Here is a 25856-nt window from a genome sequence, read left to right on the forward strand (position 1 = left end):
GAGGTGCCTCTGTTAGCTGGTTCAGAACCTCATGGACAGTAGTTTAGCAATGTTGTTACTAATCAGTCACAATTTAGACAATACAGTTCAGACATCTCTTAGTAATCAATTCCCCAAGACCATAACTTGATAAACTTGATTGCCATTGAGATTACGTCATGCACAGAATAAATCAATTGAAATCAATTGCATTCACGACTATTAGACCAATTCATATTTAGAATCCATCTATTCAGAGAGCCAGACAGCTGATTTTTGCAACCCGTTTTGGTCATCTCCAAAGTTTTGCAAATGCTTGTTTCTTTGAGGTGGTGGTTTTGGGACACAGGCTGCAAGGTCAGTGAAAAGGCCACAGGGAAAGATGTTCTAAATATAAATTTGAGATGGTGTGTTTCTAGACATCCAAAAGCAACTCTCTCCTTTTTAAATACAAACTCATGCAGTAGACTTGAATCAGTGACCATGCAATGAGCATCACACAGGAGAAGCAGGATTGAACCAGAGACAGGAAAGTGAGTGTAAAGCATAAACCTCTTCTATTGTTCCTATGCCTATAGCACTGCCTCGACGTCCGTGCTTAGTTGGGCTTTTTCCAGGCACAAGCAACGACTAAGGAAAGGGAAAGGAGAAAACACAAAATGAATCATGCACAGCTTTCCCCACAACAGAGACTTAACGATGACTAACAAGAACTGCGCCGTGAGGTGAAAATTATGGAAGGATGTGGGATGCAAAAGACCCAAAGAAATTGCAGCCATTTCACCAGAGATGAATGAATGCTTTGAAACTGAAGCCAGTACAGTTTAAATGGTTCACCTAAAACACCATGAAAAACATCTTTGCAACATTTTTTACTAAGTGAATAATTTTTCTTCCAATTGTTGTTGAGTGCCCAATCTCTCATGCCCAAGGCCAGGTCAACAGGTTAAAGATTTCTCATCACAGGTCTCCACTAACATTACTCAGCAGCTGGCTATGAAGGGCAGGAAACAGGCCCCAGGTAACTCACCTTCTTTTCCTTTCTAGGAAAATACAAGTCCTTCATTCAGTGGCTCTCTGAGCCAAAGGCTGGGGACAGGGAACTCATTACATGGCAGATCACAGACACAATCTGCATCCCAGTTCCTGCTAGCTCATCTACGCTGTGTTTTGTATGGAACCTACACTTTCTGCCCAAGTCACAAACTGACTGTATGTTAGCAAATGGAAGACCAGGCAGATTCTGAGGGCAAACAAATCTTAGAGAACTCAGGCTTTACCTCCTGAAGTGTGATATAACATCACCCTCCTAACTCACTGGGAGCTGAAGTGATGAATTACTGGGTAATTAAGCAGAATTGCCATCTGGCCGGTTTGGATTGGGTGATTTGACTTTTGCATGGATTTTCAGAAATTCCTGAATGATAAATGAACCCAAATTCCTGCTGCAACACTTTTCCTACTTTTTAGATGTGGAATGTTTTCATTGGCTTTTCATCACCAGCAAGGTAAAGATCTGAAACCAAGCTCTCAGCCAAAACTCAGGCCCATTTTTTGGCCAATTTTGGATTTGGAAAAGGGTTAATTCTATAGGTCACTACAGGAACAAGGTTGTGCAGAGAATAAGACATCATCTCTCTTAATGCGCTTGGAGAGATTTGTTGCAAAGTGTCAATTCAGCCTAAGCAATGTGTAATATTTATAATTTGGGTTTTTAAACAGTTTGCTGCAATGCTGAATCAATCGTGCCAATGATTACACTTGAAGCAGAGCAAAGGGCCAAAATAGGGTCAGAAACTGAGCCACATTAGTAACTGTAACTTGTTATAGTCAATTTGCAACTCCATTCTAAGTTAATTTCACTCTGCCCACCAATCCCCAGCCCAGTGTATCAGTGAGCATGTAGAACAGGAAGATTCCAGCTTTGATGTTAAGCCAGTGACGAGACAGATAAATCCCACTACTGGACTTGGAAAAGGAAAATTAAGCAGGATCCTCCTCCTCATCTGTCAGGATCCAGCAATCTTACTGGAATGAGCATAGTGGGCAGCAAGCGAGAATGTGATGACACTTACAGAGAGGCATTTTAAAATTAAAAGTTCTGCTGGTGATCACTGTCCAATTGGCTGAAATGGCAAAATATTGAGAACTGTAGCCAAACATTGATTAATGTCTCTGAGAGATCAGGACAAATTGTACAACTCTCCTTTCAAAACACAAAACGTAAGATATGAAAATCTATCTGTGTCATATCCCTGATTCCAGAGAAAATGGTTCTCCTGGACATTACAAAAACCTTGTGACATCCAAAGGCCTGATTTGAAAATTTCAGCTTCTTAAAGATGTTGAGTTAACTGCACATGTACCTCTCATTCTTTCCAGTTATACTTAGAAAAATGACAAGAAGTGTACAATTTTATTAAACTAGAAAGAATGCAAGACAGATTTACTAGGATGCTACCAGGATTTGATGGTTTGAGTTATAAGGAGAAGCTGGATAGACTGGGACTTATTTCATTCGAGCGTAGGAGACTGAGGGGTGATCTTATAGATCTTACAAAATAATGAGGGGCACAGATCAGCGAGATAGTCAATATCTTTTCCCAAAGATAGGGGAGTCTAAAACTAGAGGGCATAGGTTTAAGGTGAGGGGGAGAGATACAAAAGTGTTCAGACGGGCTATTTTTTCCACACAGAGGGTGGTGAGTGTCTGGAACAAGCTGCCAGAGGTAGTAGTAGAGGCGGGTACAATTCTGTCTTTTAAAAAGCATTTAAACAGTTACATGTGTACGGTGGGTGTTGAGGGATACGGGCCAAATGCAGGCAATGGGGATTAGCTCAAGGGTTTTAAAAGAAAAGGGCAGCATGCACAAGTTGGGCCGAAGGGCCTGTTTCCCTGCTGTAAACCTCTATGACTCTAATTCTGTTATACAATTGGTACTATAGGTGCCAGTGACCTGCGCACTGTCCTGATCAGCTCTGGGTCAGACCACGAAAGGCAAACTTTAGTGAAGCTGCTACTAAAGCAAAAGCAGCTCCTGCTAAACATAAGGTGCTCGAATCTGGTATTTCAATACAAAGATTGTCCAGAGTAACACCATGTAACTTAACGATGAAATTCCTTCTAATTAAATGTGAGAAATGTTGAGTTTTTAGGTTCTGGTCACAAAATCATAGAAACAGGTGTTGTTGAAACACTGAATCTCTAACTACCCAACGGTGATTCCAAAAAACCCCTATTCTCCACTCAGAGGAATCGCAGTCCTTTGCACACACAGGGCTCTCCGCAGGAAGGGACTTTGAATCAAACAATGTGGCCTTGTTCTGTACCTGCCTATTGCCAAGCAACTTCTGTTAGAACAGCAGACACATCACGCCTGGTCAAAGGTCATCTTTGATCATGGTTAGCACTGCTGCTTCGTAGGGTCAGGGACCCGGGTTCAATTCCAGCCTTGGGTGGTGTTTGCACATTCTCCCCATGTCTGTGTGGGTTTCCTCCAGGTGCTCCAGTTTCTCACAATCCAAAAGGTGTGTAGGTTAGGTGGATTGGTCATGGTAAATGCACGGGGTTACAGGGATTGGACAGCAGGGTGGGCCTGGGTGAGCTGCTGAGCCAGTGCACTTTCGATGGGCGAAATGGCCTCCTTCTGCACAGCAGGAATTCTATGATTGTACTCATCGCGTCAGCCTGAGATATTGGGGCAGTTTTGGTTGGGTGCGATAGTATGAAATTGGTGATAATGGATTAACTTTCACATTACTCCACATTTTTATTTATTGTATGTAATGTGGAGTCCAAGAAATAAACTACTTTTCCAAAGAAAAATTACTGATTTGTATTTCTGATTGCCTACTGGGCCCAGCAGACACTCTCCATTCTGGTTTTCACTCCAGCATGCAGGCGTGTGTGTGTGGACCAATTTTACTAACAAGTTGTGCCTGTTTTCAGGCGTGAAAACTTGGTAAAGTTGGGCATGAGGCGAATAGCACGAGCTGTGCCCGATCCCCCTTTACCAAGCAGCTAAAATGACCACGATCAGCACCGTGCCCAAAACAGGCACAATGACAATTTAAATGCATTTCAATTGAATTAATGGGCCGCATGCCCAAATTCACCAGCGCTCCCCTTGCCCGCCTTACCACCACGTTCACCCGTCCAGAATCAGCCTGAAACAGACATGATCCACAAAGGTCCATTTCGAGCACTCCAGCTTCTGAGGAGTTAAGTTCAGAGCTTCTGGCAGCTCTCTGACTCAGATCGACTGTGGGGGGTGGTGGGGAGAGAGAGGCGGGTTCGCTGGCAGGGAGGGGGGGGTTGGAGGAGGAGAAGGGAGACAAGTCAGATCATTCTTTTGTGTGGGGGTGGGGGTCTACTGCCGCTCTGTGGCGATCGGTGGGAGGGGAAGGGGGAAGTGGGGCAGGGGGCCCCGATGATCTGGGTGGTGGGGGGAGGGGAGTGGGATGGGTAGATAAGGCAGACAGTTATGTTGTGGGGGTGGGGCACTATCCGTGCGGCTCGGGAGCGATGTGGCAGGCGAGCGTTTTTCAAGTTTATTTACTGCGCGTGCGCAGTTGCAGGCTCCGATTGGAGCTGCAGGATTTCGGGTGCGATAAGCCACACTCACAGGCTTCTGCAACGGTTCAGAATCACTGCTTTTTCCCCCCGGGAAAATTGTGTATGGTACACCGGAGAACAGGTTTACAAGACGGATCTGAAACACTCCCAGATTCAGCACTTTGAATCAAAATGGGCTGACTGACTGAGTGTACACTGTCCCTTCAAAACATGAGTGAAAGAACTGATAGGCCTTGCAAGTAATCACTCCACACCCGTTATCCATTCAACATAGAACATAGAACATAGAACACTACAGCACAAACAGGCCCTTCGGCCCACAAGTTGCGCCGATCACATCAACACCTACCAACCTACAGACCTATCTATAACCCTCAATCTCATTAAACCCCATATACTCATCCAGAAGTCTTTTAAAAGACCCCAGCGAGTTCGCCTCCACCACCACTGACGGCAGCCGATTCCATTCACTCACCACCCTCTGAGTGAAAAACTTACCCCTAACATCACTTCTGAACCTCCCTCCCCGCACCTTAAATCTGTGTCCTCTCGTAGCGACCATTTCAAACTGGGGAAATAGCCTCTGAGAGTCCACCCTATCTATTCCTCTCAACATTTTGTAAACTTCTATCAGGTCGCCTCTCAACCTTCGTCTCTCCAGGGAAAAGAGTCCCAGCTCCCTCAACCTAACTTCATAAGGCATGCCTCCCAGTCCAGGCAACATCCTTGTAAATCTCCTCTGCACCCTCTCAATAGCTTCTACATCTTTCATTTATTAACATCTGAAATCTGTGCTGTTGCTGGCAACCTCTCACCATCATTTTATATCTCAGTCAGGCTTGATCTAAAGGATACAAGTAACTGGACAACTGCCTCATGTTGCTTCTATTAAATTTAATATCAATTACTTGCTGCCTCTTATTGTATATTTCTGCAGAGGCCCAAGTGGATTGCAGCAGATCTGACAGGTTCAAATGAGAACAACAATGAACCAGTCACTTGCTGTACCTGCTGCGTAACGTCAGAACGTTAATCTATCAGCCGGTGTGGACAGGTGCGGTCATGTGTAAATCAGTTAACTTACCTTTGTGGGGTGTTTAGATTGAACAGATCAATTCAAGTCAGATAACTTTTTTTTTAATGATTTTTGTTTTGTCTAGTTACCTGAACTGCCATTTTTGTCAAAAGATTCAACTGGTAGAGAAATTGGAGGGTAGGGGTTATAACTGAAGCCCGTTGTTGTTTAAAAGTAATCAGCTGCTCTGAACACTGCCTCACATTCCACAGAATCAAACCCAAAGATACAAGTAAATTCCTTCAAATCATTTCATATGACAAGCTAAAAGAGAAACTGGCATTTGCACACATTTCTTTCAATGATGGTTAATATTGGAATAATTACAACTATCCAATGTTAGTACCTGCTCTTTCCACATTGTTAAATGATTTTTAAATAGTGGGCCATGTGTTTTGGCGCAGATCCAAGTACCAGTAAGAATGGGGTTTATAGTCATGATTGTCATAAGGGTTTCAGTAAAAGGACAGAATCTTCACATACAGGCCATTGGAAAGCTGCAACTCTCTCCCCCAAAGCTTTGATGTTGGTCCAACGGCAAAAAATGAGTTTAATTTTGTTAGGCAAGTGTGTGACGGGTTATAGAGCCAAGATGGACAGCTGCAGTTAAGGTATAGAAGGTTATGAATGGTGGAACACACTCGCCAGATTGAATATCCTCCTCCCATTCCTAACACTGGCTTTGGTCCTTTGTGGGAGTCAGCTCTTTTTAAACATAACCAGAAGTGTGCAGTGTGCTGGCTGATCAGGGTCAGGTGAAGTGCTTCTGACACTGACTAGAAAACTTAGGCTTACAGTTCTGTGGAAAGCACAGTGTAATTTGGAAATATGGAGTGGGGTTTTTAGTCATGTTAGGAAATTAAGGAATAATATATTTTCTGTGGTTTAATGTGTCAATTGCCTACCAAGTAATGTTTAGTCAATGTTGACTTTAGTTTGTTACAGTTAAAGTCTTAAAATATAAAATCTTTTCACAAAAGTCTTTGAATTGGTCACTAGGAATTCAATTTTTTTAAAGTTATTATTGCAATGGGGATTTTGTAACACCTGCTATCAGTCTACAACCAGGAGACAGACTGGATTTGTTTGCATTTGTAACAACATTCTATGATATAAAGAATCAATAACTATTTTTAATTTTGTTGAAAGTTTTCTCAGAGGAAGGATATTTAATGTTTGGATGTATTATTGATAGCGCAGATTATAAATGACTGTAAACACATGTTGCAATGATTATTGTTGTGTGCTAGTTACATTCTCAGGTGGTTTAAATCCCCAGCTGTAATAACGCTAGATTGCAAATTCAACCACCTGCACAGAACAGGAATCACAAAGAGACATTCCAGGAAGCTGTTATTCCATCGGAAAGGCTGTGGATTTGATAACTGTGTTCAGCTACCGAGGTATTGCCAATAAAGGTACAGAGAATATAACACCCACTTATGGGAGTGTTTGACAAGGTTGAATTCAAGGGAACAGGTGTTTTGATGAAAACTCATCAACCCAAAACGTCAGTTCTCTTTTCCTCTGCCTGACCCGACCTGTTAACTATTTCCAACACTTTGTGTCTTTATTTCAGAATTCTAGTATTCAGAGTATTTCCGAGGATGCAGATTGGTCTAAATCTCTCTCAGTTTTAACTTCCACTGCCATTCGCTGCGTGGACCTTACCAAAAGATCAATATTCAGAATTTTGATACATTCTCCTGCTGGTGTTTATCTGTCATTCTCAATATAAGACATTGGGAAGGCCACACTTGGAAAACTGTGTATAGTTCTGGTCACCCTATTATAGAAAGGATATTATTAAACTAGAAAAAATGCAACAAATTTTTACTAGGATGCTACTGGGACTTGGTGTTTAAATTATAAGGAGGGGCTGGATAAACTGAGACTTTTTTCTCTGGAGCGTAGGAGGCTGAGGGGTGATCTTATAGAGGTCTATAAAATAATGAGGGACACAGATCAGCTAGATAGTCAATATCTTTTCCCAAAGGTAGGGGAGCCTAAAACAAGAAGACACAGGTTTAAGGTGAGAGGGGAGAGATACAAAAGGATCCAGAGGGGCAATTTTTTTTCCCACACAGAGGGTGGTGAGTGTCTGGAACGAGCTGTCAGAGGCAGTAGTAGAGGCAGGTACAATTTTGTCTTTTAAAAAGCATTTAGACAGTCACATGGGTAAGATGGGTATAGAGGGATAGGGGCCAAACCATGGGCAATTGGGACTAGCTTAGTGGTCAACAAAAAAGGCGGCATGACCAATTAGATCCAAAGAGCCTGTTTCCATGCTGTAAATCTCGATGACTCTAATAGCTTCATTCAGCAAAGAAGCTCATGACAGAGAGTGAAGTAACAAAATTATTCTGTGCAACTCTTTACAGACTTGAAAAATCTACAGAAATTATACAGTATTATGTGCTGTCAGTGGGAGTCTGCACAAGAAGGTGTGTGTGATGAAGAATTGGGTCTACAGTGTTGTCGCTATTTCTGATTTGTGTTACTTTTTGGGCGTGCAGAATTAGCACCATTTACTGAAAGATGCTGAACATTAGCTTAGACACCAACAGGTAAATTACAAATCAATATTTGTGCTATAAGTTTTTTGTTCCAAATCATTCCTCCCTTGAAGGTGCTGTTTCTTGTTGGGGGATGGCTTCATGGGCTTTGAAGCTGCTGTTCTATATGAAGGTGGGGATTATAGGCAGGTGGTGTCACCGCAGGCAGATTCAATCCATCTTTCTTGGAAAAGCTGGCTTGAGATCATCACAGGCCAGGGGTGAATTCCTCGCCCAGTGAGGTACCACATCTCACAGCACTCACCCACTCAGATCTCAGCAAGAGTTGATGATAATATCTGAAATTTTGAAACAAAGTAGTTTTCAGACTCAGTGTTAGTATGGGGATTCTGTTTCCTACATCTCAAGCAGCCAATAGGGGATTTAAGCAGGTCAGTTTAGGGCAGGCAGATGCTGAATTCTTTGTTCATCTTCAGAAATCACTCTGTAACTGGCCTATTGTCACATTCTTTTCAATTTCCCATGGAAATGGATCAGAACTGCTCAAGTCCATCCCATTTTATATTGCAGAGAACAATCTGATCTCATTGGCCTTTGGTGGATCCGAATTCAGGGCCCAAAGGTGAAAGGTTCATTTTATCTCTGTGCCACCATGACCCTATTTCTGTAATCTGCACTTCTGCCAGAATGTGGCAACAATCCATCTAAGCCTCTCTCATTGGTGGAACATTTTGTAATTAACTGATGTGGCATCGCCCTGACAACATGAAGCCGTGATGGGAACTGGCTGGGCTGCACCCAATGCCAATGAGGCTAATCCTGCAGGTATACCTTCAATCCACCAAGCACTGGATACCAGCGTTAGTAACTAAAGCACAATGAAAACTATTTTGCTAAACTTCATCTTACAATATTTGGTTGGTGAAAAATTGTGAACAGTTTGGTCACTATGGCAAAAAGTAATAAAGTTTGATGCTTAGATGGCAAACTGTCAGCAAACTACGTAAATGGATAAAAATTGTAAGAATGCTGTAATAACTGAAAATAAAGTATACATAATGATAGCTACCGACATCACATTAAAAAAACCTTTCCACAACTGATTGGCAGTCAGGGCCCTGGGCTCTGATTTATTTGTAATCGGGCTTTGGACCAGAAACAGGTCAATGCTACAGGTGGCCAGCAGTAGGCACTACAGAATATTTTGGAACTGGATCCATTTTACGTAAGAACCAGGAGCAGGAGTCGGCCATCTGGCCCCTCGAGCCTGCCCCACATTCAATAAGATCATGGCTGATCTTTTCATGGACTCAGTTCCACTTACCCACCCGCTCACCATAACCCTTAATTCCTGCACTGTTCCTTTGAGGCCATTCCATCAGTGGCAGATGATGTAGGTTAACAATTGACTCCAGCAGGTTATCTGACCCCATCATCATTCTGCACCCGCACATTCCCACAGGGATTGGTGGAGCGGAAAAAAATTGTTGATTATTTTCCTTGCTGTTTCAGATGGAGGCTGAAGATTATCACAATCCTTGTTCTCTTTCAAAATTTAGACCATACAATTTTCAGAGCCAATCTCTCAGTAACAATCAGGAACAAGTTACTGAAAGTCCAGGAGCTCCACAACCATCACCACAGTCAATAAACTTCCAATATAAACTCGACACTTGAAAGTTGAATCTACACCTTTTGTGTGTTTTTTTGCGCAACACCAGTTACGTTGCCCAGTATTCTGTGGTCTGTTCCGCTACAATTAGAAGATAAAGCGGAGGCAGCTAAGATCAAATAGTCCAACGAGAACAGTCAGGATTCAGGTAAACATGACAATAGAACCGAAGGTAAAAAGTAAAAGATTTTAAACCATTGCATGTTATTTATATAGAACCTTAGATTGCTGAATAAGCCAGAGAAAATCACCAACTCCTTTAACATATTTTATATGTTTCATTTGATTAAAAAAAAATCTATAAAGTTTTATAAACTGCAATGATTTACCATAAGCTGCAACCACAGAACATAAAAAAGTTACAACACATAAGGAGACCATTCAGCCCATCATGTGTGTCTCAGTTTCTCATTTCTTGGCCTCTATCCCTGTAGCACTTTATCCATTTTTAATGCAAGGGGGTTTTCTGTCTCAAGCATTCTTTCAGACCATGACCCTCATAACCCTAGGATGAAGAAAGTTCATCTCCATCCCCCACCCACCAATGATGTTAATTCCAAGCCCTCTGGTTACTGACCTTTCTGCCTATCCCATTCATTCTTACCCAGGGGCTTGTTAATTTTATAACTCTCAATTTAATCTCCCTTTGGCTTCCTCTGTTCCAAACAAAACAACCCCAACATATTGAATCGCACTGCATAGTTAAAATCTTTTTCTGACAACATTCTCACAAATCTCTTGTACAATCACCTCCTTCCTGTATTGTGATGGCCAGAAGTGGAACAATAGTTTAGCTGTGGCCCAAGAGGAGTTTATGCAGTTCCAACATAAAGACCTAAATTTTCCAGTCCCGTCCACTGCAGGAATGGTCATGAATGGAAAATTTGATTGACAGCATTTTGGGTGGGAATTACGCTGCAGGATTGGAAAATCCCACCCAATCTCCCTGCATATATATTCTGTGTCACAAATAATAAAGGAATGTATTCTGTTTGCCCTCTTGACCATCTTAACTACTTATCTTGCTACCTTCGGGGATCTGGGTCATACTCTCTGAAATCCCTCTGCTCCTGTATATTTCTCAGAACCATACCAGAGGCTGGGAATTCATGTCCTGACTCTCCAAAGCCTCCACCACCTACAAGTCTCAAAATTTCTTCACCCAGAGGGTGGGGTATGTGTGTAATTCACTCCCATAGAACACAGTTGAGGCCAAAATGTTGTCTGATTTCAAAAGGAATTAGATATAGCTTTTGGGGCTGAAGAGATCAAAGGATATGGGGGAAAGAGGGGTCAGGGTATTGAATTCGATAATCAGTCATGATCAAAACAAATGGCAGAGCAGGCTCCATGGGCCAAATGGCCTATTCCTGCTTCTAGTTTCGATGTAAGTCAGGAGTGTGATGGAATACTCTCCCCCTGCCTGGATGACTGCAACTCCAACAACATTCAAGAAGCTCATCACCATCTAGGATAAAGGAGCCTGCTTGAATGGCATCCTATCCACCAAATTCAACACTCACTCCCTTCAACACTGATGCACAGTGGCAGCTGTATCCACCATCTACAAGAGTCAAGCTACGTGGTTTAAATTTCAAACAATGCTTGGCAGTTAACTGTCTGTAACCATCAACTGGTACATTCCTCATTACAACACTTTTACCAATCAGAATCCACTTGCCAACCAATGAGCACTCTCTTCTCATAAAGTATAATTTGTCCCTTTACATTTGGTAATTGTGTGGTGGCCCTGATGAGTGCAATATGAAAAGCTTCAACAAAAAAAACTTTTCAGTAATATTTAAAAGTTGTAACAAGGTTATGCCTCTAAGTTTTTGAAAATATGATTTTTCAGCTTTAAACTGACTGACAATTTTTCAATTTAAACTGAGACATAACTGTCTCAAAGTGTTAGGCTACATTACAAAGCGGAGGTGACAAACCAACAAATCACCCTCGGGGAAGTGGGAAGAAAGAGGCATTTCCTATAATCCAAACACCCAATGAAACCTGTAACTGTCGAAGGAAGAGACAGAAGTACAAAGTGCTGGATATTGAAACAACGACTGCCACAGAAAGACACAACCCAACATCTCTCAGAAATACACAATGAGTGAAGTACTTCAAGGCAAGGCTGCCAGCCACTCGGAGACTGTAAGTGACGGAGGTGGTATCGAGGAATTCTTCAGCAGAGGAAACAAGCTGAGGCCGTACTCTCCCCCTCTCCTTTGGGATAAATCCGCTGGCCAGTTCAAGTTAACTCCACCAAAAACCCACCAACAAACTGACATCTCTTAAATAATCGCAACATCTTCCACAACTGATCACATCCAAGAAACCGGCTACATAAATCAGCAGCAGTGTCTAAAATCTACACCACAAGGATAATTAATTACATATTCTTTTACCTTTTTTGTATTGAGTTGTACCCTTGTTCCCAATATGTCTGCATGTGTGTGTGCGCACGTATGTGTGTGCCCCGTGTGTGTGTGTATGCCGCGCGCGCGTGTGTGTCCCGTGTGTGTGTGTATGCCGTGCGTGTGTATACACAGATGAACGCCTGAGGGCTGAATGCTTGATGTTGCGCATTATTTTTTTCTTGGGTTTTGCAGTTAATAAATTTGCTCTCTCTCTGACACAAGGAAACCTTGTTTATTTGGCTCCATGTTGCATAAATAGGGAAATACATTCAGATTCAAAATTAGCATTTCCTCGTGAAAAAGAAATTTAATCTTTGTTGTGACCAACTGAGGAGGTTGAATAGAGAGAAGCCAGTTCACCCTGGTTATAATACAGCCAGCTGAGGGAAAATATCTTCACTCAGAAGGTGGCGATTCTTTGGAATTCTCCACTCCAGAATCTATGGATGCTTAGTTCATGAGTTTATTTAAGATCGAGGTCAATAGCTTTTTGTGCGCAAAGTGAATCAACAAATGAGAGAAGCAGGAGAGTGGAGTTGAACTAAAAGATTAGCCATAGGCTCAAGGATCATTCAACCTGTTGGGCAGCTTTTGTTCATGTTCACCTTCACCTTTAATTCCAGGTGAAATCAGACAGGTAAAGGTGCACTTCAAGTGGGGAATGTATGGCCTGGCCACCGTTTCCCATTCTCCTCAGCTGGAACATCGACAGTCCAAACTGTAAGCACCACTCCAGCCAGCACAACAAACAGGCTGACTTTGGATTAGAAACTCTCATCTTCGGAACGTGGGTTAAGCAAAGCCACCAAAGACTCCTGGAACTAACACACTGGCAAAGGGAAGAGGGTGGAAGACTGGCAACATCACTGGACTAGGAATTGAGAGACCCGGGCCAAAGTTGTCAAAGTGAGTTCAAATCCCATTGTGGCCACAAAGGAATTTAAGAACTCGTCAAGATAAAAGTTACCATCGATTGTTGTAAAAACTCATCTGTTTAAAAAAAAAGGTAGTTTTCAGACATTTATATTTTTGTGTATAAACATTAGAAATATGGTATAGTTTCAGGTGGGTTTAATCTAATGTTTCTCTGCTGGAAAGGGCTTAGAGTTAGATTCATGCTAGATAAAGGGATTTGTTTATTTGGGGGTTCATTAAGTTCCAACTGCAATTCTATTATTTTTACAGAGAGTTATGGCGCGAGGAATAAATATAGTTGCAGGGACATTGTTTAGCAACAGGAAGTGCAGTACCCAGTTGGGCTGCGTAGAGATTTCCTTTGTTCTTGGTTTAACTGGAAGCCAGAGCAGTTTCAGACAGAAAGTCAGAGAGGGAACTCCAGCCTTGCTTGAAGCAGGAAAAGCTGCATAACGGAGTAATGTACAAAAAGCAAGCTCCAGAGGAACTAAAGGGTGATTGGGTCTAGAATCTAGAAAAAGAACAGGATACTGCTGATGAGCTGCACAGACAAAGCTGTGAAGGAAACAGTTGGTGAGAGGCTAGCACGGTGGCACAGTGGGTAGCACTGTTACCTCACAGCACCAAGGGCTCGGATTCACTTCCTGGTTTGGGTCACTGTCTGTCTGTGCGGAGTCTGCAGTTTCTCTCCGTGTCTGCATGGGTTTCCTCCAGATGCTCCAGTTTCCTCCCACAGTCCAAAAGACGTGCAGGTTAGGGTGCATTGGCTGTGTTAAATTCTCCCTCAGTGTACCCGAGCAGGTGCCGGAGTGTGGCAACTAGGGGATTTTTACAGCAACTTCATTGCAGTGTTAATTGAAGCCTACTAATGACGCGAAAGTAATCAGGAAGAAAATATTGGCTGGATAGAGTTTGTGTAACAATGGGAGTCAGTTGAGACAAAGGAAACTCACGAGGCTGGTGTTAAATCCTGGACTGGAAAAACTGTTAAAAGTGGAGCTGAAGCTTTGTTTAAAAATGTCATTTGAGAATCCTGGTGTGGATTTCTGAATACAAACCGTTAATATTCCTGAGCAAAGGGCTTAAATCGTATTTTGGCCATGAAGCTTGGAAATTCTCATGGCTGAAATTCTCTGGCCATTCACACCTCACTGCCACTCAACCAAATCTCTGTTCACTGCAGCGGGACTTGAGAATCCTGCCAGGGTGAATGGCTGGAGAATCCTGCCATACAGGACTATCATCTGGAGGAATCTGAGGACAAAACCAAAGACACTAACTTATGTTCAGAGAGGATTATGTATTTGACCACAGCCATCTTGTATGCATCAAAGGGACTTTACATTTTAGTGAGAACATTCAAAGATACTTTGTAATCTGTGCTAATCTTAAAATCTACGTCTATTTGTTAGGCTAAGCGGGGGTGGGGGAGTGATTGTAATGGGAATATTGTATTATAATCTAATTTTTACATGTTTAAGAAATGTTTTTCTTGTTTGTAAAACCAATTAGCAGTCCTGTGACTCTGTTCCTCCATGTTTGATTAAAAAAAAGTATAAGTTACAATCTTTTGAGCCAGCATTCCATTTGGGGATGTTCCCATTCAGCGAGAGCACCAATTGGGATCTCCGTTAGGAAAGGAATTCTGTGGTTTACTTTTAATTCCTCAGAATTGGTCTAGCAAACTGCTCAGTTCAAAGGCAACGCGGGACAGACAACAAGTGTTGGCCTTGCCAGGAATGTCCACATCCCATGAAAAATAAACGAAAATGAGTATTCGTGCTTTTTGCAAGATACCAGAAAGGCTCTCGTTTCAAGAGATTTTGTTTTGGTGAAGAAACCATGCCATTCTGAATGATCCTGCATCAACCTCAATAAACTAAATTACTTTGCCACGTTACGTCCTAAATAATTTATAGACAATGTGTAAAAGGCTCAAACAATTTCATCAATTCTATTAAGCTTTCAAAGAATCACTTGTAACACTTGGTGATGATATTGTATAAAACAACAAGTTTATAGCAAAGTTCTCTCAGCTATTGTAATGGAGGCAAACTCTTTATTTTCAATGTTTTCAAACAAAACCCTCTGCCACCTTAGTTACCACCTCAGAAGATTGTTGGATTTTTAAAAAAACTTTTTCCAAGCGATTTACCTTTTTTTTTACACCAGGTTGTGTGCCAATTAGCGAAACACCATTATATGATAGATTTCTTGATTCTAGCGGATTCTATTAGTAAGAGATTAGAATGTACCTTTTTTTTAGCTCAAATTTATCTCTGACTTGATTTAAAGAATTAAACATTCCAAAACAGATTTTGATGTTCTGTTGCTGATTTCTGTATTTACGCTGCCTTTAGATTTCATTGTGTGCAAGTCTAAAGGGGGCTGATACTTACAATGCCAGGGGTTTTGCTGGTTTCTCCTGTGCTGTGGGTGAAACTGCCACTGTGACTCGTAGAGACAGTGTTCTGTTTCTTATGGCTGAGACCCATGGCATCCATCGACTGGCTTCGACTTCTAATCACCCGCTGAATAAGAAAGGTTTAATCAGTCATATGTAAAGTTGTATGGAATGTTCCGAATTAAATTAATATGGGCAGCAGCAGTTGTAGTTGGAGAATGAGAAATTCATTTAATTTCTATTTTACTTCATTCGAAACAACGGTGAATGACTTGTCCAATCTGAGGAAATTTCTTGGAGAATGTGGCACATCAGCCCAAGGTGTTCAGTTAAGAATGATTATCATTTTCTTTGATGATCCAAGCTGACTCTATGTAGAATGTTTCCACTCGAGACTTTATTGTGAGTCTACGTGTTTAGATTTGGAGCTTTAATAAGGCCACCACATTATGATGGACAAGATTTCTTTCCTGCTAAAATACTGCGTTACTATTTTGTTGATAAAACATGCCCATGAATAGGATTGGACCAGCTACCAAAAGCAGATGTTTAATTGGTCCCCATCGTAATCCACCCCATCAATCAGCTTCAACTGCAGCCAAAGTATTTTAGGGCAGGGCAGTGATTAACACGGCTGCCTCACAGTGCCAGCGACCCGGGTTCAATTCCAGCCTTGGGTCACTGTGTGGAGTTTGCATGTTCTCTCTGTATCTGTGTGGGTTTCGTCCAGGAGCTCTGGTTTCCTCTCACACTCCAAAGGTGTGCAGGTTAGGTGGACTGGCCATGCTAACTTGACCTTTAGTGTCCCAAGTTGTTTAGTGGATTAGCCATGGTACATTTGTGAGATTACGGGGATAGAGCAGGGGAGGTACCCTGTCAAAGAGGTGCAGATTCGATGGGCCAAATGGTCTCTTGTGCACAGTATCCTGTGGGGATACTGTGACCCTATAACATTTAATCAAAGGTGCTACACAATCTTTTAATTGACCCAAGTTTTATAGGTAATTCAATCTTGCGCTTTCCTGCCCAAATTCCAGAGAACATAAAACACAGAATCCCTACAGTGCAGGGGGAGGCCATTTGGCCCATTGAGTCTGCACTGACTATAATCCTAACCCAGGCCCTATCCCCATAACCCCATGCATTTACCCTAGCTAGTCCCCTTGACACTAACGGGCAATTCAGACCATAAGACAGAGGAACAGAATTAGTTCACTTGACCCAAATTTAGTACGGCCAATCCACCTAATCCACACATCTTTGGAGTGTGGGAGGAATCCACAGCACCCGGAGGAAACCCATGCAAACATGGGGGGAATGTGCAAACTCCACGCAGACAGTGACCCGAGCTGGGAATCGAACCCAGGTCCTTGGCATTATAAGGCAGCAGCGCTAACCACTGAGCCATGCCTTAGTGTCGGTTAAGGGTAAAAGGTACGGTGTACCAGCACTGAAAATTTTGGTACTGAGCCGTGCCAGATTTTGGATTGGGCAGTTGGGGCTGAGCCAGGTTGGCTGGGTCAGTGGTCACTCGGACCACTCCAAGCATGGGAAAAGACAGGCATGTGCACCAATAACTAGCTGGCATGCCTCTGCGCCAATGCAGCACCTAGGCAAACAAGTTGGCAAGTTTTTTACTCATCAATCATAATTAAAATTCATGCATGACAAATTAAAAAGAATGACCAATTTTCACTGGTTTATGGACAGCTGGTATTGATGCAATGTGCTTATACTTCAAGTAAAAAAAATCAAAAAGTTTCATCGTCATCCCAGGTATTCGTTTCTGTCTCTGATGTAGAAGGCACAAGTGAAATTCAGATATTTTCCTGGTTCAGACTGATCTCTGCATGTTTGGAGCCTGGGTTTTTTTTATTGGAACACCTAATCCAAACTAATTTCAAAGTTGGCAGTTAGAGTGTTTTACCCACTTTCTTTATTTTGGGCAGAAACAACAAGATTTATTCACTTACTTGCCACTTGTTAAGGTGCAATGGGTGTAATAAAGGAGTTTTATTGAGGCAGCATTCAAGTCTTTCTTTAATTTAAAGCATTTATTTGGTATCCCTGAATACTGCCTCCAGATCCTTCTCTCATTTTCTCCTCTCCGATCTTTGTTCATGGAGCCATTGGAGATGGCAAGAAAAAAGTCAGCACTGATATTTTAAACTCTCTTCCCTGCAGCAGCCTTTTGTAAAGTTTGTCCTTTAAAGGAACTATTCTATAAAGCATATTCTTTTGAAAAATAACTTCTTATTTTCATCCAGTTGAAACTATGGTCAGTATTATTGATAATGGGCCATGTTGCTGCTGGGATTTCTCACAGAATAAAATGGGATAGCAGCCATTAATTAACTTAAATGATTTTTAATTTATTAACACTGCTACATTAGATCGGCCACGGTACACAGCAGGCAAAGATTGTCTGTCTAAACATTGGGGATTGGAATTATTAGAATTGTTTAGGATTACAGTTCTTTGACATCAGCTTTGACACTTTGCATGCAGCTAATTTCCCTCCAGTTCTATTCTCAAACCAAATCAAATCCCAAAACAGAGCAATTTCAACAAATATTCTAGGTCCTCAACGTGAAAACAATTTAGTTTCAGGATTGTTCATATTATTTTCAAATGCAACTTGGTTGGTGATGTGGAAGGCACTGATCTCTGCTACTGACACGTTCCAAAGTAACTCTCCATAGAATAGACAAAACAATCGCAGCCGATATAAGCAGCATATTCTGACATAAGGAGCTAGGCATTGTCTCCTGCTTCATGGGGGATTGCTGAGACTGTAAGCTAACCATTAAGCAACAAAACAATCTCTCTCATCTTTAAAAGGCAGCTGCTAAAGATCTGATAGTTTTATCTCAACACAAAAGGTGCTTTGACAAATTGATCTTTGATGTCCAAAGAAATTTTCAGTTCCTTAAACTTTTAGATTTGATTTGAAGTTTTGAAATCAAATTGTCTGAATTGTTAAACTACCTAAATTTGAAAACTTGGAGGAAGACATTTGATCAGCAGAACAAGACAGGGGTCATGGGTAGAGAGATGGACTGGTGGTGTTGAGATGGAGGCGTGGGCTCGTTGGGCCGAACGGCCTGTTTCCCGGGCTGATTTTGTTCTTTGTTCTCTTGTTCTTTATATATTCTACTAGACTGAGGTGACCTTATTAACACTTTCACAATAACTTGCAGATCTATACCTGCTGTACAAGAAGAAGACTGGAAATGTATGTCTGCTATATACCAGGAAAACTGGAGATGTGTGCCTGCTATACAACTGGAGATGTGTGCCTGCTATACAACTGGAGATGTGTGCCTGCTATACAACTGGAGATGTGTGCCTGCTATACAACTGGAGATGTGTGCCTGCTATACAACTGGAGATGTGTGCCTGCTATACAAGAGGACATCTGGACATGTGTACCTGCTAAACAAAGGAAGACTGAACATGTGTACACGCATCATGAACAGCAGAAAGACTGAGTGACATGCACCAAATCACCAGGGACGTAAACACGGACACAAGTTTGATAAACTGCCGAGGAGATTAGTTGGAGGCAAGCTCCTGAGGGTGATCAAACAGACATGTTTTCACTAGACCGTGAAGGAGATCAAACAGATACCTCTGTCAGAAACACAGGGTGGAACCCAGGCCAAAAGGGAGATCAGACAAGTACACACAAGTGATTAACCAGAACTGCATGCATCCTGTTAGGCCACCAAGGAGATTGGTTGCAAACATGCTGACTTTCAATCAGAGCAATGCTGGCATACACACTTCCACACAGGCTGGTGCGCGCACACGCTTCCACACAGGCTGGTGCGCGCACACGCTTCCACACAGGCTGGTGCGCGCACACGCTTCCACACAGGCTGGTGCGCGCACACGCTTCCACACAGGCTGGTGCGCGCACACGCTTCCACACAGGCTGGTGCGCGCACACGCTTCCACACAGGCTGGTGCGCGCACACGCTTCCACACAGGCTGGTGCGCGCACACGCTTCCACACAGGCTGGTGCGCGCACACGCTTCCACACAGGCTGGTGCGCGCACACGCTTCTACACAGGCTGGTGCACGCACACGCTTCCACACAGGCTGGTGCGCGCACACACTTCCACACAGGCTGGTGCGCGCACACACTTCCACACAGGCTGGTGCGCACACGCTTTGGGAGATCCAACAAATGTATCTCTTTAAACCATCAGGCTAATGACAATCAGACCAAGAGGCTTCCTGTGAAATTTCACATACAATCCGCAATTTCTAATCAAACTGTCACACTGTACATCCATAATCTGAAGCCTACGGCAAAGTACAGTTTTTTGTACTAACTTCTAACATCACATTTACTAATTGTGGAATCCAGGCAGTTGAATAAACATGATGTTTAAGCATTAATCTGCCCTTGCAAATCTTTACATCGGAAATTATTTTCAATACATTGATTTAAAAAGAAAACATGATAATTATGGTCAGGCCAGTGAGTTTCATGTGGATCTGATTAGGAAATGGATACTTTAATTTCTTATTGTACGAACAAATATTCCAAAATGGAACCATCATTCCAGTTTCAATAATTATAACTAACAAGTCAGATATTTGCTTTGCATTACCATAAGCATTTAAAAATATCATTATAACTTTAATGCAATGCACATGTTTCAGTATGGCTTTGATCTGAATACAGACTGCTGCATAAATAGGATACAACTTGGTGTCATTAGCTAGTGTCTCACTGCAGCCATGAACAGCATCAAACTGGAACCTATTGTATTACAGACTACACAATTACTGACAAAGTTCTTGATTTAATATCAGAGTGAAGGCTGCATGAAATGGATTTGGGCTCAATCTGGTTCCTAATGCGTTCAAACCACCGCACAAAACACTCTTCAATCAAACAGGAATTTTCACCAAACTGACAGTCTCAAGTAGATCATAAGGGTTTTATTGAGGGAATTGGAAAAATAGAGGATTTTTAAAAAAAGAGGATGATAGTTAAAGTAGCACTATTAACATTTAGTAAATGTTTGCAGGGTTAGGGTTATGTTTGCAGGTTAGGATTCGGGTTATGGCTCGGATTCAGGTTAGGGTTAGGTTCGCAGGGTTGGGGTTCGGGTTATGGCTCGGATTTGGGTTAGGGTTATGTTTGCACGATGTCTGATTTGTCAAAAAGAATGATGTGGTTCACAATGTCAAAAACAAATCACTTTGCTCATTGTTGGGTGATGCAATGTGTGAAAATGAGGCATCTTTGCATAAAAAGTGAAGTTATTACTCCTCCAGATGATTGAAAGTAGCTCTCGTACTATGAAGCAGGAATTCCGTGTCTGACTCACGCTTTCCCTGATGGTATGAGATGAGTTCAATAACTTAAGAAGCTGAATTTTAATAGTGTATTGCCCAAGTGTATGTTGACATATCAGAGCTCCCAGTGTTCCATGACAAATATCTTGTAACTGAATTGTACAATAATTTCTCAAAATATTAATGTATAATTTCCTGAGGAGAAACACAAGAACATGAAAAGTTGCTGCACCCTCAGTCCTTCCATCCCCCAGTCGGACAGGCACTGGGATAGGCATGGACTTGGCACGATTTCACATCTCACCTGGTCTGGTATCACCGGACAGCAGACACAGGCAGCTGAATGAGACAGTCCCAGGCTTTATGGGAATGAACTCCAGGATGGGTTAGCATCTATGGTGGGGGGTGAATGCAAAACAAATTATTTAAATGTTAAAGTGCTTTGCATTTTTGAACTGGAAATCCATGAACTAAATTAAAAATGGGGGATGACAAAAGAATATTTGAAAAAGAAATGCAACAATTGGTCACATTTGTAATTCTGCTCCCGTTCTCAGGCATCATTGATGTTGTTTTCAGCTCTTATTGCAGCTGCATCTTTCCACACCAACCCCCCCACACCCCCCCGCCACCCACCCCCCCTCCCACAGCCCCCCCCCACCCAGCCTAATGCTTGAGCGATGCCATTGGTTGCCTTATTTTAAAACAATTAGAATTCCAGTACACGCACCGATCAGCACTGTGTACCAGTACACGTACCGATCAGCACTGCGTACCAGTACACGTACCGATCAGCACTGCGTACCAGTACACGCACCGATCAGCACTGTGTACCAGTACACGTACCGATCAGCACTGCGTACCAGTACACGTACCGATCAGCACTGCGTACCAGTACACGCACCGATCAGCACTGTGTACCAGTACACGTACCGATCAGCACTGCGTACCAGTACACGTACCGATCAGCACTGCGTACCAGTACACGCACCGATCAGCACTGCGTACCAGTACACGCACCGATCAGCACTGCATTCCAGTACATGTACCGATCAGCACTGTGTACCAGTACACGTACCGATCAGCACTGCGTACCAGTACACGCACCGATCAGCACTGCATTCCAGTACATGTACCGATCAGCACTGCATACCAGTACACGTACCGATCAGCACTGTATACCAGTACATGTACCGATCAGCACTGTATACCAGTACATGTACCGATCAGCACTGCATACCAGTACACGTACCGATCAGCACTGCGTACCAGTACACGCACCGATCAGCACTGCATACCAGTACACGTACCGATCAGCACTGCGTACCAGTACACGCACCAATCAGCACTGCATACCAGTACACGTACCGATCAGCACTGTGTACCAGTACACGCACCGATCAGCACTGTATACCAGAATGTGTACAGATCTGTAATGTGTACCGTTCACCTTCACAGGACAGATGAAATAAAGATAAAGAACATTGAATCATAGCTTCACGTTGTTCAGTGGGACACTTAAAATAGAGACTACAAAACTGAATCATCTATCTGATCTCACCAAAAACTTCCAGAAGCCTACTTAAGATTTGGTGTTGGTTCATATTCAGTGTTGTCTGGGACATCTTCACTGGAAGGTCAGTACCACTCTTTCTGGATTTATTGATAGATTTTGAAGTAATGGAGCATGAACAATGTTGCAGTGAGATGGAGAGAATGGACAGAGTTTTCAGTTAACATAACATAACATAAGAAGTAGGAGCAGGAGTCGGCCATCTAGCCCTTCGAGCCTGCCCCGCCATTCAATAAGATCATGGCTGATCTGAAGTGGCTCAGTTCCACAAGTTCTGGTATAAACTGCCCATCGAGAGGCTGATACAATAGCTTCATTGCTGTAATATCTGCAATTTCTTACATTTGTATTTTAAAAATTTACAAAAATTAGAAAGTTGAGGGATTGAAGAATTTTCCTGAACCTGCTAATAATCAAAGGGTTAAAACCCAGACGTGGGAAATAGGCACGTGATTTCCTACAACACGGTAAGTTGACAATCTTTGATAAAAGGCCATCTATACAATTAACCTTTTTGCTGATAGTTCATCATTGTTAAACATGTAGCAGTGAATTATAGTGACTCGTCATCACAGTGAGTACGAAATAAGATCCAGTCTCACATCTGCCAAAGGTTTTTAAAAATATAACTTATTATGGTGAAGCCAATCGCACGATAAGGTGATGCTTTAGGAATAAACGGAATATCAGCTCTAATTTCCTCACTTCTTCATTATGTTGAAGAAGAACATTTCAGAGGATTTTCACTGGAGATAATTCAGTGAAAAGAATCAGCTTTTCCATAACTGCATCATGGTCAGTTTGTAATCTGCTGTATCGATTCAAATTAAAGAAATATCAGCAGCATAGATGCGTTATTGTGTTAATGTAACAAAGAATAATCAGTGATTTTAAATTAAATGAAACAGTATGAATAAACTGCTTAAGTCAAAGTAATTGAATGTTAACTTAATGGAATGCCTCAGACAGAATGCGATGTTACCTTAAAGGATTCAAAGAAGCCTCCGCCTCCTCCTCCACTTCCTCCATTCTCAATCTTCTCATCCTCGTTCCCCAGGCCCATCATAGCCTGACTGTTTACATGCAGCTCTTCGTAAAGGGTCTCCAGTAAGGCTGATCTTGTCCTCTCCTTGATTACAGGTACAGGAAAAAAAATACATCAGGAAAAAATCAGCACTGCATCACCTGCTGGGGTTATGCCAGAAATTTCACTCCTGCCCGGCTCACTTTCTTCTGGGGTGTGATGGTGGCACAGTGGTCAGCACAGCTGCCTCACAGCGCCAGGAATCTGGGTCACTGTCTGAGTGGAGTCTGCACGTTCTCCCCGTGTCTGCGTGGGTTTCCTTCGGGTGCTCTGCTTTCTTCCCACAGTCCAAAAGTGTGCAGGTTAGGTGGATTGGCCTTGCTAAATTGCCCCTTAGAGGGATTAGTGGGGTAAACATGTGGGATTAGAAAAGGGGCTGAGTGGGATATTCTGTCGGAGAGTCGGCGCAGACTCGATGGGCCAAATGGCCTCCTTCTGTATTGTAGGATTTAATGATTGTACAATGCCATAGAGTGAACCCCGAAACAGCGTGGAAGACTCAGTCATCACTTTACAACGACCCACAGCACATTGACTGACAATCCGAGAAGTCACATTAGAGTTGATAATTAATTATAAATGCTGACATTCATGCTTGCTTTGAAGCATCCCAGATCCCTGAACACACTCTCCGTACACCCCTTACACACAGCGGATTTAACAATAATCCTTGTTAGTTACAGCCTCAGATTCAATCTGGGCTAATAGATAATGAGTGACTCTTTAATCAGCTTCTGCTGCCACATGTCAATGTGTGAACTGCAAAACCAGTAAACCTCAACTCCAGACAACACAGATCATCTCGAATGACAAATAAATCAACAAAAAATCTTTACTCTAAAGACACGACAGAAATAATGGCTGCAAAAAATGCTGGAAAATCTTAGCAGCTGTGGAGAGAATAGATTTAACGCTTCATAATCCTTTAGAAAATATTTATCTTTGTCTTAGCATCAATCTTAATAGTCATATAATTATTTTAGTATTTAAAAATTTAGATTATAAGTGATGGATTTTAAATGCTGTTAACTTCCTGGGTGACTGTGTGAATACTTCAATACTGCTTATTCCCAAATATGTGGGGGGGGGTGCGGGTGGGGGGGTGAGATGGATTGGCTGTGCTAAATTACCCCATAGCGTCAGGAGGATTAGCAGGGTAAACACATGGGGCTACAGGGATAGGGCCTGGGTGGGACTGTGGTCGGTACAGGCCCGATAGGCAGAGTGGCCTCCTTCGGCACTGTAGGGATTCTATGATATTACACGGTGCCAGATTTAAGCTGCCATTGGGCATTGGGCAAACCAATGGCACAGAGACCCGGAGATCTTTACAGGAGGTTTTCATCGAGGTTTGGGTGACAACATCACTTTGCGCTGATTGCAAAATCCAGGCCGTTGTTATTTGCTGCCAACAATATTGAAAGTGATCAGTGTCTTTGGCCAGTCAGTGCATTATAGAATCCCTACAGTGCAGAAGGCCATTCGGCCCATCGAGTGTACACCAACCACAATGCCACCCAGGCCTTGTTGTCAATTGGTCTTCTCAGTTTCATTTGACAAGCTAGATTTCTCATTTCCTGATCATTCTATTTAACAGCTTGACAGGGAGCAGGAATTTGACTTGTGGACCAAGTCACCTGACCTTACTGTGGGGCGTGAGTGGAAGTATTACAATCGCCCTCAACTTCACCTGGAGAGAAAACTTTACCGAGATTTTCACTCCTGGAAAGTGCAAATGTTTAGATATAGTAGATCACTATCCCGCTTCCAACTGGAATGTTCCTCAGATTTTGCCAGGTTCCAGCACTGACCAAGTATCACACCCGCACAGTGAAATTAAACTCTGAGTTACCCCTAAACTCACCTGCCAATCAGGCCAATTGTATAACCCAATTTCAGACCAAACTTTGTTCCTGTGTCTCAGATTCACAACGGTAATATGTTAATGATGAAACATTCACAATCTTCCAAAAGCCATGGATTTTCCAGCCATTCAGACCCCATCGCCGCTGAGAGAGGGGGATGGAGAATTTGGTACAAAGCCAAATGTCCAGAGGGATCGGAGAATCCGGCTGGCATGAACAGACAGGAAACCTCTGGCCCATATCCCTCATGGGTAACACCAGCAGCTTCCACCCATTGTCTTCTTTTCATGGAAACATACAGGAGGCCACTCAGCCCATCCTGTCAGAGTTACCCAATTCATCCCATATTTCCAATCATTCCCCAGGACCTGCACTTTGTCCCTTTCAGCAATCCTTTCTTTTCAAAATCATAAACAACAACTCTCATTCTGCTTTTAGAAGGAAATAGATGATCTTGCAT

At 42.5% G+C, this 25856-nt stretch overlaps 1 protein-coding gene across 10 annotated transcripts in view; it reads right to left on the bottom strand.

The window, feature by feature from the left end:
- The window catches only part of LOC145360159 (rap1 GTPase-activating protein 1-like), a 503018-nt gene that overhangs the window by 27593 nt on the left and 449569 nt on the right, over window positions 1-25856 (bottom strand). For 6 of the 10 annotated variants that reach the window (XM_080215160.1, XM_080215153.1, XM_080215152.1 and 3 more), the window contains 3 exons: window positions 23430-23576; window positions 15553-15684; window positions 532-609 (listed from right to left, as the gene is read on the bottom strand). In XM_080215160.1, the coding sequence (XP_080071286.1) occupies window positions 532-609; window positions 15553-15684; window positions 23430-23576 (357 nt within the window). Of the gene's footprint in view, window positions 1-531; window positions 610-7988; window positions 8485-15552; window positions 15685-23429; window positions 23577-25856 lie in introns of those variants that run through there. The other 4 variants (XM_080215161.1, XM_080215154.1, XM_080215157.1 and 1 more) reach the window with 4 other exon arrangements.

This window comes from Carcharhinus amblyrhynchos, chromosome 30 (genome assembly GCF_965287045.1).
Source record: "Carcharhinus amblyrhynchos chromosome 30, sCarAmb.v2.hapA, whole genome shotgun sequence".
NCBI lineage: Eukaryota > Metazoa > Chordata > Chondrichthyes > Carcharhiniformes > Carcharhinidae > Carcharhinus > Carcharhinus amblyrhynchos.